This window comes from Petaurus breviceps, unplaced genomic scaffold (assembly GCF_028583685.1).
Source record: "Petaurus breviceps papuanus isolate PSGF00001 unplaced genomic scaffold, PetGlider_PUasm1.0 178, whole genome shotgun sequence".
NCBI lineage: Eukaryota > Metazoa > Chordata > Mammalia > Diprotodontia > Petauridae > Petaurus > Petaurus breviceps.
Genome location: NW_027185777.1, coordinates 679,311 through 697,715, shown reverse-complemented (window position 1 = coordinate 697,715; position 18,405 = coordinate 679,311). Strand labels below are relative to the sequence as shown.

The window sequence follows — 18,405 nt, the reverse complement described above, 5'->3', positions numbered from 1 at the left end:
AGAGTCTCTGTCTCCTTGACCATCACTAACACCCACTGTCATGCTGTGGCCACCCTCTTATTCCTCTCTATATCTGGATTAAACTTCATGCTCAATCGCTTTGGTTCAGTGTCCTCCTCCCTTGGGCTTAAGATCCTTCCCAGGAGAGATGGGAACAGGGAAGAACTCATAATGTTGGTAGGACCATTTCCAGATTTCCATGACCCCAAGTCCCACAATTTCCCTTGCCCATAAAGGCAACATGACTATCTGGTTAGCTTGAGACTTTTTCTGTTATGTCAGAGACCATCCCTTCTAAACCAAAAAAATGAGACTTGTAAGCTACAAGTTTTTTCTAGTTACAAATTTATTTCTAGAAAAGTCTTATGAAAGTACTAAAGAGATATATTGCTATGATGATCTGGAGTGGATGCTGTCCTTTAAGTTACTATGTACATCATCTCTTTGCCAATATTTTTCACCGAATTCCACTCGCTCATTTTTGGCCTGTTTCATGAATATACCATGAACTCCCACATGGGGAATCCTAAAAAGGAACAGAAAGAACCAATTATGTATAGAGCAAATATCACATGAGGTTTGGGGTTACAGAGAAATTGGGCTACAAACTGAAGAAATAGTACTTGTACTGAAGTTGTCTGCAGTCTAGGGAGCAAGCTAGGGGAGGCGACATGGTGTACAGTAAGATGGGCTTGGATTCAAATACTGACTTTGCTACTTACTACCTACGGAACCTTAGACAAATCATGCCCGCTCACTGAACTTTATTTGCCTCCTCTGTAAAGCGAGAGGGTTGGCCTAGAATGTTTCTGTGGTTGCCTTCAGCTCTAAATCCTATGAAAATATAGAAGTAACTTAAGAAAACTTCAAAGCAACAGATCCGTGGTCTTAGCTAAATAGGCTACCTCCCTGGCTGCAAGAAGTAGGAGCTTTCACAGGCTCGGTTTAACTAATTTTTATATCATAAGCTAGTGGACCTCCAGTGGAAAATCCCAGGTAGAAAGAAACTCTTTCCATGCTTCGGCCACATCTTAGCTGACCCAAGAAAGCAGGCTGCACTGGGATTTCCAAGTTTCCTTTAGTTCCATGGTCTACATAGACAAAATCATTTTCAATCCTGCCATTGAGACGGAGCAAGAGGTCTTTGACTTTCTCTTCTCTCCATACATCTCCACGTTGCCAAAGGACCCTTAAGTCTGACTCATTCTGGAAGCACTGCTCAATTCTTTCTCTGTGAACGAATTGATTGAGGCCTCTGCCCTTTCCAAGGTAGAAATGTGTGAATGGCTGCTTGGCCCGACACATCTGACTGTACTGCTCCTTGAAGGCCCTTTTTAGGGATGTGATGTACTTTCCTATTTGTCTGGAATTCTGATCCAGTTGCAGGTTTTCTGGCCAGAACAGGAGGGTGGCCAAGAAGTAAGGGTCTGGATAGGAGTGATGCATCCCCACCTGCTGCAAGACTCCTTGAAGCATTTCTTTCAATTTATCCAGGGGCTGTATGAGCTTTGAATTAGGTTTCAAACAATTAAGAATTATGTTGCTCAAGATAAAATTCTGTTTTTCCCTCATCTGTGGCAATTTTGTATTTTCTACTATGAATTTGTACTTATGTACTATGTTTTCCATTTTGGTTGAGTTTTTCTGATTTTCAGTCAGATACTTCAGCAGTCCAGAAAACCTGACTGCATTAGAGGCCTCCAACTCGCTCCAGCATATCACCTCTGGGAATGATTTGCCAAAAGATATCACCCTTGATTGCATAGTATCTAAGTTGAAGAATATATTTATATACTGTCTGAGAAACCCTTTCATTCTAGCCTGGTTTTTTTCTTCCAAAATTTCCCTTTCATTGTCTCTTACTTTCAGAAGAGAAAAGTAGTCTTGAAGAGTATCAAAATTATTTTGCAAACTGCGCTGCAGAGCATTAACATACAGCGTATGCTTTTTGATTACTGGGTAATATTCACTCTGCTGAACTGAAGGATCCAATAGAAGATCAATCTTTCCACACAAAAGTTGGATGATGATCCCTCTAGATGACTGATTCCTTTCATCAAAAAGGGGAACTTTCTCTAGAAGCTGAGCTATCAGCATACAAACTTCTATTTCTCCCAAGTAACACGATGTATTATACATCCCACCCCTCCTTTTCAATCTATGATACTGCCCAGTTTGGTGGTCTCTGTATTCATTGTGCTGCTGAGATTCTCTGAAGGCATCTGAAGCTTTCACTGCTATGCTTAGGAGGTCTTCCAGTTCCTGAGGAGATACAATTCTCCCTTGCTGAATCTTGTCCTTGTAGAAGATAAGCTGGCTTTTATAGACTTGACCAAGTGTATCAGAGACAAAGGAGTTCCCTGGACTCCTCTTTTTTGCTTCCTCTGCCCAGTGAATGGCATCTTCAAAATTATTTTCATTAATATAACAATGTCTTGCTAAGGCTTGATAGATGAAGGCATAATGTTCAAATCTGACAGTTCCTTCACCTAAGACTTTCTGAACCTTATCATTCCCTTCCTCTTTCTGGATGTCTACAATAAAAGGAGAAAATAAAGTATTTATGTCCTTCCTTGGGTTCAGTGTTTCTTTACTGTATTCCTTCTGTCTTTTTAGCAGCAGCATCTGCACAGTTCGTACAAATTTGTCTCTTCTTATTCCAGGTTGATAAAATTCATCTTCTTTTAATAGCATCAGTGCAATATCACTCTTTGCTATTTCAGAGGTGAGTCTCAATTCTTCTAAACAGCGACTGGCAATTAAGGGGTGAATGATACGGACGCCTTCATACTTCCCACAATCTACCCCTTTGGTACGGATAAGAATTGTAGAGTAACTCCCCATTTTGTCTTCTAAGTACCTTCTGCTCCAATCTTCCCTTTGGTTGGTTAATCCTAAGAATTTCTCACACTGCACCACAGAGATGTCAGAATCAGAAATGTAAGAATTAAGCAGAGACAGGAAAGAAATTAATCGTCCTTCTTTGCTGTCCACATTCAAGCCTTTCAGGATGTGTTTGACAACATTTTCAATGTATTTCCTATCAAAATTTTCTTTCATGATCATAAAGGAATAAAAGTCTCTGCAATTTTGGTGCTTCTTTTCAATTTCCTCAAATTTGGAATCAAAAGCTCTTTGCTCTTTGCTGGAGAGCTTATTTATCACTGCAACACTGTCAGGGTTTTTAGCATCCTTTTCTGGCCTCTGGGATCTCATGCAATTTAGAATAATAACTAAAGGTGTCTCATACTGAATATAAGCTTCTTCAATGGCTGAGTTAATGTGATTGCACAAATCAGACACAGTTTCTTGTTCTTCAACATCATCAACCAGCAGGAGCACAGGCAAATGGTGTCGTTGGTTCTCCGAACAATAAGTGAGTAAAGTCTTCACCTGTATTCCAACATCTCCAAAGTCAGATGTTTTATTTTTCAACACCGCACATCGGAATTTCTTCTTCAGTTCCCAGAGAACATGCATTGCTAATGTGGTCCCTCCACAGCCTGGATGATGGTACAAATTGATCACTTCTGCACAAGTTTCCCTGGGGGAATTTGCTAAAGATTGTATCATCTCTTCAAGTTTTTGATAACTATCCCTTTTGATAAAAGGTGAAGAATAGTTTTCAGAGGAAAAATAGAAGTTCCACCATGAAACTTTTCCTCCCAGATAAAAATGTTCCTCTTGGGATTTCTGGAATTCAGCGAATTTGGTTTTATCTTTCTCTTTCTCTGTGTCTTTGCATTCATTTTCACAGAGGATTTCCAGTGCTGTCATAGAGTCTTCATCTTTCTTCTGAAGAACAACAAAAGAGCCATTTGATGGCAAAAATCTTAAAGGAGATTCAGTCTGAGGTTTTAGTGTAAGAATAGTGCCATTCAACTGTTCAAGGCTTAAAGTAGCTATACATCTGTTTGTGAGGTCAGTAGCTGAGAATCTGACTTGCAAAAGATCTTTCCATTGTGAACCTGTTTGTGGATCTACTGAGATAGAGAGTATGTCATCCATTCCCCCCAGTTCTTGGTAGAAAGTAGAAAATGTCTCAATCAAAGGATCTTTAGGATCCTCTACTGGGGACAGTAGTAGAAACACTACTAAAAATTTTTCAGGTTGCATGATGTCTTCACATGTAAGAAATGAAATTAATTTCCGGATTTTAGTGGCTCTCTTTTTAAACCATAAACTAAGTTCTAAAGGTTGATTTTCTTCCACATTAATGTCTGATCTGCCATTACAGAAGATCCAACTGGGTTGCTTAAAAAGACTCAGGTTTTCAATTTTTTCAGCAATTGAGGTTGTATTGTCTTGATATTGATTTGGAAAGTGAAGATTAGCTGCTCGGGTCTTTCTGTAGGCATTGGCAACCCCATTGCTCACAGATTCAGGATCAAACTCTAACACAGCAAACCATCTAATTTCCTTTAAGAAGTCCAGGTGCTCAATTTGATTTGGATGACACTTATTTACCACCAGTATGTACCAATTATAGTAAGAATTTTCTAAGTCTTGGTCTCTTGTGAGAAGATGAACAAGCTTTCTTCCCTCACTTTCTGTTTTTGTTTCTTTTGGTTGATTGTCTTCTGCTGCTTTTCTGAGCTCATCCTGTGACTCTAAACCTGATAAAAATGCATTCAGATTTCCATCTTTTTGCTTTGGATTAGCATAGATGTCTTTAGAACTAGCACCATCCCTCACAAACAGAGAGAATTCGGTATTTTTCTCCCATCTGTTCTCTTTACAAGTTTGCATTTTAATTGGGAAATATTTTTTTTCACAAATGGAGTGTTTTGGAACGATGTCTACTTCAATGACAAATCTATCAGATGTGATATCATTCTTTAGTAAAACTTCCACAAACCTTGGGGGCCTAATGCACTGCTTTGCTTCCCCAACACGCTCCTTACCAAAATAGTCCTCTATCTTCTTATAGAAGTGCTCAACAAATGTACTTTTATCTTCCTTAGTGAGTTTCACCCCAACAATTTCTCCATGGGGTTTGTCCTTTACTCCAAAATGGATAGTACCATTGGTGCGACAATTCATGCAGGCCGAAGCAAATCGAAAGACTTCATTGCTAAATTTCATCTTAATGTCTTTGTCTGTGGCTCCCTCTGTGGCAGTCAGAGCTTTAAACTCATGGACTGGATCGATGAGATTGAGTAACCCTGTTTCAGGTTGGATAATAACATCATGCTCTTTGTAACGAAAGCTTTTATGGAACTTGTCAAAAGGATATGTTGAACATGGCCGCCCTGGGTGTGGCAGATCATCCTTTGCTTCCTCAGGGAGGTTTTTCATTTCTTTAGCAACTCTGGCCTCTGATGACTCACAGGCTTCCTTGGGTATGGTGCTGGTGTCTGTCTTTGGTTCTATTTGATTCCTTTTGCTTTTTCTATTTTTTTCCTGGGTCTCATACTGATCTTCAGGGTTTTGACCATCTTTTTCTCCCAATGTCTGCTTAGGACATTCAGAATTCAATTCCTTAAACATATTTATTATTTGGAGGGCAGGTCCATGTTTTATGCCCATTTCAATGAGATCTTGTTTAACAGATCGTTTTAAACTCATTCCATTCACTTCTTCCTTTTTCAAGATCTCTCCATATTCCAAATTAAGCTTAAGTTTTCCTGTTACCCACTGATAAACATCTTCACTTGTCCAGTCATCTGTGTTTTCAGGCAGATTCAATTGTTCAGCCATTTTGATATATGTATTTTTATTTCTTTAAAGAAAAAAAAGGAGGCATTTTTAAATTAAAATTTTAATGAAAAATTTTGCTCTTTTCAACTACATTACAAAATGCATTGTTTTGTTCCACCCCTGACTCCCACCCTCACCTCATGATTTGCAGGTCTTTATTTTGTTATACTTTCAAATATTTGCAATATGTTTAAAAATAGAATGAAATGATGGTAGTTTGGGATTTTCAGTGATATTTGTTACTCCTTATGCTTAATATTCTTCTTTTTTTTTTTTTTTTGCTTTTTTGGAGGAGGGAAGGCGGGGCATTTGGGGTTAAGTGACTTGCCCAAGGTCACACAGCTAGTAAGGGTTAAGTGTCTGAGGCCAGATTTGAACTCAGGTCCTCCTGACTCCAGGGCCAGTGCTCTATTTACTGTGTCACCTAGCCACCCCACTCTTACTATTCTTACATATTAAGAATTTAAACTAAAAAAGAATTGTAGGACTATAACATAGGTAATTAACAAATTAAATATAATAATAAAAGTGAATTTAAAAATAGGCCACTGTCTTGGATTGAATGAGTTTGTAAGCTCAAATCAAATCTTACCCAAATACTTGAATCTTTTCCCAATGAAAGAGAAGGCACACCTTCCCTTAAGGCCAGCTAAGAGCAGATATCATGGTAAACTGCCACAGATAAAACTCTTAATGGAGATTTACTCTTTACTCTCCCCAGCTTTTTAATGGAGGCCCTTAATCTTGTATTGACCCTTAACCTTTTGGCAAGCTGGCAAAGCCTATGGGTCCCTTCTCAGAATAATGTTTTTAGTGTATAAAATAAAATACATAGGATTGCAAAGAAAACCAATGATATTTAAATGCAGTTTATACACACATATAATATATATATATATACACACACTCTGTGTGTGTGTGTGTGTGTGGTGTGTATGTATACATTTGTGAGTCTTAGGAAGTTGTCTGAGACATAGAGGTCAGAAGTCTCATAGCTAGAAAGTATCAGAGACAGGATTTGAACTGAGGTCTTCCTGGCTTCCAGCAAAGCACTCTATTGACTATGCCAAGCTACTACTATTTTGAAAAATAATTTTATTCTTATTAAAAGATAATTTTAGATGAATTGTTGAACACTCACCATGTGAAAAACACTCGACTAAATGCTTCAGGAAGATACTCCCAAAATGAAAAAAAAAATCTACTACTTTCAAGGAATTTACATTGTTTTAGAGAGAGAGGGAGGGAAAGACTGAGAGAGAGAGAGAGAGAGAGAGAGAGAGAGAGAGAGAGAGAGAGAGAAAGAGAGAGAGAGAGAGAGAGAGAGAGAGAGAGAATCTCTAAATAAGTTGACAAACTACAAATACCTAGTTGCAAAGCTTTGGGCCTCATTGATGTAGGTATGCACATTTTATACACCATCATCAGTATTTTTACTTACCCTATATCCCACTTGATGTTTACAACACCTACTAGAAGGTAATATCCAGTGGTGCTCAGGGCAGCCCAAGATAATGTTCAGTAGTCTCCTGATCCTACTAGGACCCTATTCAAAATTGCAAAATAAGCCATAATTAATTTTAGGTGTTCTCTCAACTTTCCATACCTCTCTGACTCTTCCATCTTCTTCCTTCACTGAGTCCTTGGGTCCCAGTTCCAAACTCACCAACTAAATCACTCTGTCCAGGTCTGTCTTCCACCAGAGGACCCTCTAGCCTAAATGGTCTTTGCCCCTTTCTCTCTTCCATTAAAACTCTCATTCTCAGAAATATTAACTAGGTTGTTCCCCTATGCATGCAATCTTCTCTTCCTTTACTTCTGTCTCTTTAACACTCAGCCTTTCTCAAAAGAACCTTCCTAATTTCCCCATTTGTTAGTGTTTCTCCAAAATTGCTTTGAATTTATTTTCTCTATAATATATATTTACTTATAGCTGAACACTTTCTATTTTCCCCACTAGAATGTAAGCTTCTATAAGGCGAAGATTGTCTTGTCTAGATGCCCAGAACCTAACGTGGTGCCTGTCACATGAGAGATGTCTCTCAATCCAATGTTTGTGGATTGATGGATTACTAGTGGAGGCACAATTTAGGGAGAGACACTAACAAAGATCCCAGCCCTCTGAGACTTAGAAGATGATTGTCCAGACTTTCTATAGCTAAAACATTTGATTGCCCTGCAGTTCAGTCCTGGGGTTTAAGCTAGGCTGATTTTCCAAAGTTGCATATATACTCTGTTATTGAGAATGTGAGCCACTAGATGGTGCAGAGGATAGAGAGCCAGGCCTAGAGTCAGAAAGTCTTATCTTTGGGAGTTCAAATCTGGCCTCAGACACTTACTAACTGTGTGACCCTGGGCAAGTCACCTAAGCCTGTTTGCCTCAATTTCCTCATCTATAAAATGAGCTGGAGAAGGAAATTGCAAAAAATTCTAATATCTCTACCAAGAAAATCCCAAATGGGGTCACGAGGAGTTGGACACAACTGAAATGACAACGATAATAACAAATTGAAAATATAGTTTTGTACATCTGCAGAAAATAGAAGGGAAGAGTTCTGCAGAAAATAGAAAGTGCAGATCTGGCGAGGACTAGAGAGGGTGGAGATTTGGGAATTATCCATGTGGGAAATCATATGTGAAGCCATGAAAGGGGACGAGGTGCCTCCAGAAAGAATACAGAAGGGATATCTAGGAAACTGCCATGGGAGGCCACTGACAGCTCCGGGTCTTGGGGTTAATTAATACAGTTCCAAGTCACAGATGCTCAGGCTAATTCTGCACTCAGTCATTTCTCTAGAGTACTGCCCTGGTGTCTCGTGGTGGCACAGAAGTGACCCTGGCATCATGGAGGCTGTCAGAACAGAGCAGAAAAGATTTAGCAGACCCAACCAAACAGGGAAGATGTCACCTACAGTCCTGACGATTGGATGGATTGTGTGTGAAAATGACAAAATCAGAGCCCCTGGAAGTATTGAAATGTCATTCACTTCTGGGAGCAGGAGGAGAGTAGGAGGGTCTCTTGGGAACCTGCCATTTACTAAATTCTGTGAAACCACAGTGGGGTACATGTATTTTTGCACAATGTCACCTGTGAAGCAATTGGCATAGTATAGTGGAGAAAGAGTGGTGAGAGGAGTTAATACACAGCTGGACTGTGGGACTTCACCATCACTTAGCCACACTCTGGGTCCTAATATCTTCATCTGCAAAACAAGAGTTGTCCTAGCATCCTGGGGATCAAAGATCAGATCTTGCTGACATATTTGTCATTTGTTCAGATTTTTTCTTTGATAGATTGGTTTTAAGACTTGACATCAGGTTAAGGATCTGTGATTTTGTGAGTGTGAGAATTCTCTTCCCCAGCGTAGGCTGAAACCCATCTATGACTTAGTGAATGAGTTGTGGAGAAGGTGCCTTCATTTTAAAGACGTGAGATCATTTGCTCATGATCACAAAGGCAGTAAAATCAAAGATGGGATTTGAGCCTGGGTGTAGTGGTGGCTACTTCCTGATAGGCTAGGGAGCAGAGTAGATAGAGCACTGGCCCTGGAATCAGGAAGATCTTAGTTAAAATCCAGCTTCAGACACTAGCTGTGTGACTTTGGGTAAGTCATTTAACCTCTGCCTCCCTCAGTTCCCTCAACTGTAAAATGGGGATGATAACAGTACCTGCTTCCCAGGGGGTTTTGTAAGAATCAAATGAGAAAATCTCTGTAAAGTGCTTAGTAAGGTATTTGGCACATAGTAGGTACTCTATAACTGCTATTGTTGATTATTATTATTATTGTTATTATTTACCTAAATTCTACCTTCCCTGTTGGTGAAGTAGAGAGAGCACTGAACCTGGAGTCAGGTACACAAATTCAAATCTAATCTCAGACACTTACTAGCTGTGTGACCTTGGGCAAGTTACTTAACCACTGCCTGCCTTAGTTTCCTCATCTGTAAAATAGTAATAATTATAGTACCTTTATCTCAAAGTTGTTATGAGGACCAAATAACAATTGTATGGCACTTAGCAGAGTTGAGGGGGGAAAGGAAATGAATAATCATTTATATAGCACTTACTATGTGCTATACCTGTTCTGTGCTAAGCGCTCCTTTTCCCCCCACAAAGGCAGAATAGAGACATGTGTATTAGGTAGAAAACACATATATTCACATATAACTTAATAATATGGATATTGTAAAAACTTTATATAAAAGATTCAAACTCAGGTCTTCTGACACCAAATCCAATTCTCTTTCTGCTGTACTAAACTGTCTGTTGTGGGGTTTTTCTTGGCGGGGGGGGGTGGATTGTCAAGTCATTTTTCCTTATTTTCCTTTAAGCTGGACCTACATGTTATATGTGTGGATGATGGGTCACCAAATGGCATAAGAACACTTCTAGAGGGAGAAACTGAGAGAATCAGTGGCCATGTTCTCAAGTTCACTATTGTGGGTGATGTGGGCATAACAAGGCCCCCCAAATATCAAACTTGTTTGGGGATTCATTAAATTTGCCAACAAGGGAGCCCTATTCACACAGTCAGAGATTCCCAAAATGATTTTACACTCATTTAGAAAGCATCTGCTGCTGAATGCTGGGGGAAATAGATGGTGAAGGCTGATTGCCTCCATTACTATATTGGAGTCCCTAAAACTCCTAAAAAATGACTAGGAGACAAGAATGTACTTGGTATGTAGCATATCAAGTTCTGGAAAGGCAGGTCAGTTTGGCTAAAAGTAAGTGAGCTTGAAGGAGGATAATAGAAAATTAATCTGGAAAAGTAAGTAGGAACCATGTTGTAAAATGGCATTAGTTATACAAGAGGGTGTCCCTAAAGTCTGGACACATAGGAAATCTCATTAACTATGCATATTTTCAAGAAATGAAATGAATGAAAATTTCAACATTTTATTTAACTACATTAATGATATTTCATAGGAAGACATAGGAGACACATAGGAAATCTCATTAATTAATTAAACTAAATTAATCTCATTAATATGAAAAATAGTCCCCAATAGCTAATGAAAACTTTTATTCCATATGAAATTATCATGGCTAAAATGTATGCTAATTAAATAAAGTGTTGAAAATTTCATTCATTTCATTTCTTGAAAATATGCATAGTTAATGAGATTTCCTATGTATCCAGACTTTAGGGACACCCTCTATTACACTACATTACTGTCTTTTTGTAATGTTTCATTTTATTTTTTTTACTTTATTTTTATAAAGTGAATTTATTTATCTTAGTTTTCAACATTCACTTCCATAAGTTTTAAATTTTCTCCTCCTCCCTCTCCTCCCCCCTCTCCAAGATGGCATATAATCTGACACAGGCTCCACATATACATTCTTATTAAACATATTTTCATGTTAGTCATGTTGTATAGAAGAATTAGAACAAATGGGAGGAACTATGAGAATGAAAACCAAACAATACAAGAAAATATCCTGCTTCACTCTGCATTCTGACTCCATAGTTCTTTCTCTGGATGTAGATGGCATTTTCCATCACGAGTCCTTTGGAACTGTTTTAGGTCTGTGCATTGCTGAGAAGGGCTAAGTCTATCTAAGTCAGTCATTGTATACTGTGGCTGTTGCTATGTACAATGTTCTCCTGGTTCTGCTCACTTCAGAACCCTCAGAGGAAATAACCCTTTAATAAGTTTGGATTCTGAGAATAATCTCGAACAATGAGTCTGAATAATGATTTCAATGAGATGAACAATGTTCAATACAAAGTTTAATTGTATGCAGTAAGGAGGAGGGAGGAGAAAGGGGAAAAGGGGACCCAGCACACAACTCACTAACAGAGTATACTTGATAAGGGCAGCACTGTGTTGGGGAGCACAGGGGCATGGGTCCATTCAGCATGAAAGGCATGCTCCAAGGTACCCATCTGAGAATGGGGTTCTTATACTCTGATTTTGAATGGCCTCTGTGGAAATGTATGTCAGAGGTCTGGACCAAATATTGTTTGGGGGGTTTTGTTATCAGGGAGAAAAAAACAAGCTGTCAGTAGACAAAATATTATGGGGGGGGGGAGCGGACACAACTGTACTAACTTTTGACAAGTATTATTGTCACTATTTTTTCATGAGTATATTCTATAAACTTACAGCCTCCCTTAAAGGGAGACTGTCATGGTGGTCTCAAAACTGTCAGACCTAATCTTATAACAAGGGTTTCCATACATGGATTCTATAAGCTGCAGCCTCCCTTAAGGGGAGATTGTTATGATGGTCCCAAGACCACAAGACCCAATCTTATAACAATGTCTTTGTTAATTACATCAAAGACCCTCTTGCTCCTGTTTCTGGCTTCTGGACTTCAAAACCACGTCTTTGTAACTGCCTCGGCTTTGTAACCATGCCTTTGTAACAATGACTGAATTTGATAATTTCCCTTAGCACTTGGAATCTCCTTGCCTTGGAATGGCTAATCAATTATCCCTGTGTCCTTCTCAACCTTGACTATCCCTCTATAAGGTCTGCTCTCTGGGGTAGCTAGGTGGCACAGAGGATCAAGCACCATGTCTGTAGTCAGAAAGAACTAAGTTTAAATCCTATCTCAGACACTTACTAGCTGTGTGACCCCGGACAAGTCATTTAACCTACCTGCCTCAGTTTCCTGAACTGTAAAATTATCTGGAGAAGGAAATGGCAAACCACTCCAATATCTTTGTCAAGAAAGCTTCAAAGACGGCTAGGTGGCACAGTAAATAGAGCACCGGCCCTGGAGTCAGGAGGACCTGAATTCAAATCTGGCCTCAGACACTTGAAACAATTACTAGCAGTGTGACTTTGGGCAAGTCACTTAACCCCAATTGCCCTCCAAAAAGAAAAAAAGATAAAACTTCAAATGGGGTCACAAAGAGTCATTCATGACTGAAAAATGACAGAACCACAAAACTGTCCATCCCCTTGGTTACAAGGATAATAAGAGTTCTGAGAAGGCTGGGATGAACTATTTTCTGTTATCACAAAGAACTGAAGAAAGCAAAAGGGGCCAGAGGTTGGCCAAACTGCAAAGATTAACCCGTATATCCTTAGTCCCATTGCTCAGAGGGACTGGAAAACCTGGGTTTCTTCAGACTAGACTCACAGACACTATTTGTAGGATCCCTGGTTGACCAGGCTAGGAAGGGTTTTTAGGAAAATGTCTGCTTGGCAAATAAGCACTTCCTCATTGCTTTATGGTTTTAAAGCATTTTTACATTTTCTCATTTGATCTTTACAGCCACCCCACCAGGTAACCAGTTACTCTTGTACCCATTTTATAGGTGAGAAAACAGTCTCAAAAGTTGAATGACTGTCTAAGGTCACAAAAAGTTACTACAAGTTGTGGCCAGAGCTAGAACCTAAGTCCCCTGACGCCAATTCCAATTCCTTAAGATGGGAAGTTCTTTTTTTTCCCTTTTACATTTCGTTTTTATTTTATTTTTCTCAGTTATATGTAAAAAAACATTTTAACTTTTATTAAATTTTGAATTCTCTTCCTCCCTTCCCTACCCTCTCCTTGGAAGTCAAGAAATTTGATAGAGATTATACATGTGCAGTCATGCAGAACACTTCCTTATTAGGCATGCTGCAAAAAGAAAATGCAGAACCAAAAAAAGAATACTAAAGTAAAAAGCGTATGCTTCAGTCTGCATTCAGACACCATCAGTTCTTTTTCTGAAAGCGGATAGCATTTTTTTTTTATCATAGGTCCTTCAGAGCTGTCTTGGATCTAAGATGGGAAATTCTGAACAAGACTAAGTTCAACATGAAAATGAATTTCCACGGAAGGACATGAGATCCTGGACTGAGGACTGGAAATGTCTATATCTGGAGGCCAGACCTCCTTGGGGCAGGGCACTTTAAAGAGGTCTGCTCAGTGCTGGCCTCCTATTCTTCAGATTATGGAGGACTCCTTCCCAAAAGGCAGCCCACCCCCTGCGGCTGGTCCCCTCCCCCACCAGTGACAGGGAGTTCATTGGCCGCATCCCCTCTGCTTTCCGGCTGTCTTTGACATTGAACCCCCGAACCTGACTCTAGGAGCGAGAAATAGGAGAAAGATGCTCTCAGATTCCTAATGGAGAGCCTGGGAAAGCTGGAGGTCTAGCGCATCCCGCGGCAGACACCCAAGCGTGACAGGTGCTCCCCCCACCTCGACGCTAGTGTATTCCACAACAAGGGCGGGGGCCGGCGGAAGGGCTGCCGGTCCAATGGGAGACCCTTGAGTTTTCTGCCGGCTAAAGTCCGCAGCTCTTCCAGTCCGGCCGCTGCTGCCCACAGACCCTGGGTCTGCCTGGTCCCTGGCCCTGCAGCGGTGTGGCCGCGGGCAACCCTGGTAGCCTGGCCAGCCCCTGCGCTCCCCCGGGAGGAATGGGGGCTCCCGAGAAGGCCGGCTTCTCTGTCTGCCCGCGGGCGGCCTCCTTCACCTCCGCTGCTGCAGCCCGCTCCCCCAGCCTCCCCTGGGGCGCTGCCGTGGGCATTGGGGAGAGAAAGGCATCATCTTTCTGACTTCCATCTCCCGAGGAGCGGCGACCCTTAAGATCGGTCTCCCAGGCTGATCCCTAAGAACCATGGAGATCAGCTAACGATACAGAGCTCCTTTCAGAGTTAAAAACAGCATTACAAAAGGATTCAGGTTTACAAGACGAGTTTTTACAGATTACCGGGGGGTGGGGGGGGGGCGGGGGGGATGGTTTCATAAGGACCCAAAGACAGATTTTATTTTCCAGGAAAATAGTTTTAGACTTTCTCCTAATAACAGTCAAAAGAAAGAATGGACTTACCCTTTCCTGGTACTTTCTGTCTCACAAACTTAAAAAAAATCCAAAAAAAAAACAACAAAAAAAGCCATTTTGTTCAATTACAGAGAGTTCAGAATGACTGTGGTGGCTTTTCTCCCAGACTCTTAAAGAAAAAGATGTCATGTTTTCTAGTTCTTAAAAAATTTTTTTTAAATTGTCCTCGGCTTAAACAGATAAACAACTGGACTTTAAGATAAAGAAGTCGGTCTTAAAAGGGACGGAACACTTCCTGGATTTTTACAGAAATGTTTCAGTTTCGTTTCACCAATCTGAAGTGCACAGAATTGAAGTACATCCCCCCCTGGAATGTTCTCGAATTCTTGTCTAATTGACAACTAGCTACCCTCTCTAAAACCTTGCCTTTATTTCTCCTCTCCCTCACTTATTCTCTTTTTCTCTCACCTCAGTCTTTCTCTTCCCCTTTATCTCTGTCTCTCTTCCTCTCTGTTACTGTCTCTACATCTCTCCCTTTTCTCCCTGTGTCTTTCTTTCCTTTCCCTCCTCTCTTCTACTCCCTCCTCTCCCCTCCCAGAGTCGTTTTCCTGTTGTTTTTGGTTTGGGCTTTGGACTAGGTAATAGAGGCCATTCTTTGCCTCATCTCTTACCTAGCCTTAATCACTGAATGGGCTTTGTCTCAGTCAAACTGAGACCTGGGAAAGACCTTAGATTAAAAAGGTCAAAGTCTCCCACTGTACCTGGGGCCATCTCCAGTCAAACTGATCCATATCTTGCCACTGGGCCCAGATGGCTCTGGAGGAGAAAGTGAGGCTGGTGACTTTGCACAGCCCTGCCTCCCTCCCTCCTTCCCCTTCTCCCTTCTTCCTTCATTCCTCCTTCCTCCTCTCCTCTTCTGTCTTCTCCTTTCTCTCTGTCCACATAGGGTATAATGCCCTTAACTTTTGGTGCTCTGCCCAAAGAAATGTAAACTTTGATCCCAGAAACCTAGCCATATGTCTAGGGGTTTACAAACTAGATTTCTGTTTGGCTCATAATGTTAATGTAATGGCTCAGAGTGAATGTAAATAGCAACTGTTTCTGTTTTGGCCATAAACCCTGAGGCAGCTAGGTGGTGCAGTGAATAGAGCACAGGCCCTGGAGTCTGGAGGACCTGAGTTCAAATCCAGAGTCAGACACTTAACACTTACTAGCTGTGTGACCTTGGGCAAGTCACAATCCCAATTGCCCTGCCTTTCCCCCTCCAAAAAGCAAAACAAACAAACAAAAAAAGAACTCACTTTTCTGCTGATGACTCTGCCCACTGCCACCCCTGGGGCTCTGGTTCTCTGGAAGGAATTCATGGATCCCCAGGAATCTAAAAAAGTGTCCTTTTCTCTGCATCTTTCTTACCTGTGATTCTCTCCATCTCTCTGTATGACCAGGTATTTTGAATGATCCCATCCATTTAGCCCCAGAGAACCTCATTGGAACCAAAAGAATAATTAAATGGAGGTAGGAGAGGAAAACAGTGCCTTTAGACCTGGATTCATGCTGCCCAGGCACTGGGTTATCAGTCTCTGGAATCAATTGACTCATTCTTATATTGGGAATTTAGGCCTGCTAAATAGTATGAGGGGCAAGGTGTGTTTCTGAATGTTGGACATGTGTGGCAGAAGTCTGGGACAAGGGAGAAATTCAATCAATCAGTATTTCTTTTGCTTACTATGTTCCAGGCACCCTGCTAAGTGCTAGGGATACAAAAAGAGGCAAAGAATAGCCCTTGCCCTCAAGGAACTTACAGTCTAATGGGGGAGATAACATGTAAACAAATACATACAAAGCAAGCTATATAAGGATATGTATGCATATTTGCATGTGCGTATATACACACACATATACATAAATTCATATAATCACAGAGAGGTAAGGCACTAGAATTAGTAAGAATTGGGGAAAGCTTCCAGTAAAAGATGGGATTTTAGCTGGAACTTAAAGGAAGCCAGAGCAAGGTTCCTCGTGTGGCACTGTATTAGATCTGAATTCGGAGAAATCAAGTGATCAAATGACCTTGGTCAATATGTGGCCATAGCTCTAAGATTGGACTTTGCCTGGGACCCCACCAACAGAGAGCTACAGGAGAAATGACACCATCTATTGAAGAATTATAAACAGAAGAACACTTCCTAGGATGAAGAAGGAATCCTAATAGGGAGTGTTATTGGAAAGCGATGACCTGACTATCGGCTGTGAACCAGAGACCTTTAGGCTGAGTAAGGAGTGATGCCATGTGGACAAACAAATGCTCCGTGGAGGGAAATAGGTTCAAATACAACCATTATAACCTCAAAAGAAGAAAATATTAGGAAGACCCACTTGAGCAGGGGTTCTTAACTTTGGGGGTCTGTGAATTGGATTTTTAAAAATAGCATCTAAATACAATTGATTTCCTTTGTGATTTTGTGTATTGTGTGCATGTAAATACAATCCCCTGAGAAGGGGTCCATAAGCTTCACCATGCTGCCCAAGTGATCCATGACGCATTAAAAACTTGTGAAAATCTATACTAGTCATACTTGCTAGAGGTATTTCCAGGTCATGATGGGAAGTGATAGGGGTTATGCAGACCTGTGTGTGTGTGTGTGTGTGCTCATAAGGGGGTAATGATCTTTCTTTGAGCCTAATTGTTGACCTGTAAATAATAAATTACTTCATCATTTGAGAGGTCAAAATCATGTCTATACAAAGGTAGTTACTAACAATACCTTGAGTGGTATCAGATAGTTAAATTCCAAGACTCTGGGTAGGAACAATGAACCAGGCAAGTGAGTAATATTTCCAAAGTGTACCTGGTCCCCTTTGACAGGTAAGAGTCTCTGACAAATCAGTCAGTCAATAAGCATGTGTTAAGGGCCTACAGTGTGCCAGAGACAAAAATAAGCTAAAAAGTGGGGTATAGGTGGTAGGAAAGGAAGGGAGAAAAGTACTTTGTTTATGGGCATGATACAGAAATGCAAAGAAGTCCAAAAGGAGTGTAGCTGATGGGAGATGGGGAGAGAGTTAGTCAGCAAGCATTTTTTAAGCACCTACTATGTGTTACAAACTGTGCTAGACCCTGGACACTAGTTAACTGTAATAAGTTACTTGAACTCCCTGGTCCTCTGTTTCCTCATCTGTGTAATGAAAAGATTGAACTAGGAGGCATCTAAGGTCCCTTATTGACTATGAATTCAGTGATCCTGTGATAGAATTATTATATCCATTTTACAAAGGAGGCAGCAGAAGTGTGATCAGGCTAAATAACTCATCAGAAATTATAGAGGACGTTAGGAAGGCAGAGCCAGGGAACTGGTGAGTTTTTCTCATTTCTTGGATCAAGTCAAAGCATGGTGAAGTCCTTACTCTCCATGGAAATTAAAAGTTCCCCAACCAGCCATGACTCAAAGAATACTGGGGGGAAAATGGAAATAGACACTGTGACAAAGCTTCCATTTTCTGCAATAACCGTCTAGAATCGTGACTATTGGAGTATTTTGTGATGAATGGATCAGATATAAAGGTAAAAGGGACCTTAGTCCAACCCTCTTATTTTATAAATGGAAAAACTTGGGTCCAGAGAGATTGTGACTTACTTTATATCACAAAAATAGTGAACCCTAGATTTAACTTTGGTTCCAATGTCTGGAAACAATTCATAAAGTCTCATTAATAATAGAGGTTTTTTTTTTTTTAAAAAAGGCTATTAAATTCCACTTAAAGCAGGTGAATAATTCCTCCAAATTATAAATAGAAAAAAATTATTAATTTAGTTCAAGTCCACAAGGTCCTTCCTGATCTCCTAAATGTGAGCATCCAACCCTTCTCCAACTTACTTTGTATTTATCTCTTTTTTAAAAAACATACTTTGCATATACTCACATATGGACATAAAGTCTCTCCTAATAGAATGTAAACTCCTTGAGGTCAGGTCCTGTTA

General features: G+C 40.4%; 1 protein-coding gene across 2 annotated transcripts; it reads right to left on the bottom strand.

Annotated features, from left to right (window-relative positions):
* Positions 1 to 250: 250 nt before the first annotated feature.
* LOC138159862 (sterile alpha motif domain-containing protein 9-like) lies at positions 251 to 14,937 on the bottom strand. 2 transcript variants are annotated; one of them, XM_069086143.1, is made up of 3 exons: positions 14,478 to 14,936; positions 7,142 to 7,246; positions 251 to 5,722 (listed from the first exon to the last, which is right to left on the bottom strand). In XM_069086143.1, exon 3 carries the CDS (start codon positions 5,698 to 5,700, stop codon positions 946 to 948), a length of 4,755 nt encoding a protein of 1,584 aa, XP_068942244.1. In that variant the 5' UTR covers positions 5,701 to 5,722; positions 7,142 to 7,246; positions 14,478 to 14,936; the 3' UTR covers positions 251 to 945. The 2 variants fall into 2 exon arrangements, with proteins under 2 accessions (XP_068942244.1, XP_068942245.1); XM_069086144.1 differs by lacking the exon at positions 7,142 to 7,246 and having other exon boundaries at positions 14,478 to 14,937.
* Between the last annotated feature and the right edge of the window lie 3,468 nt (positions 14,938 to 18,405).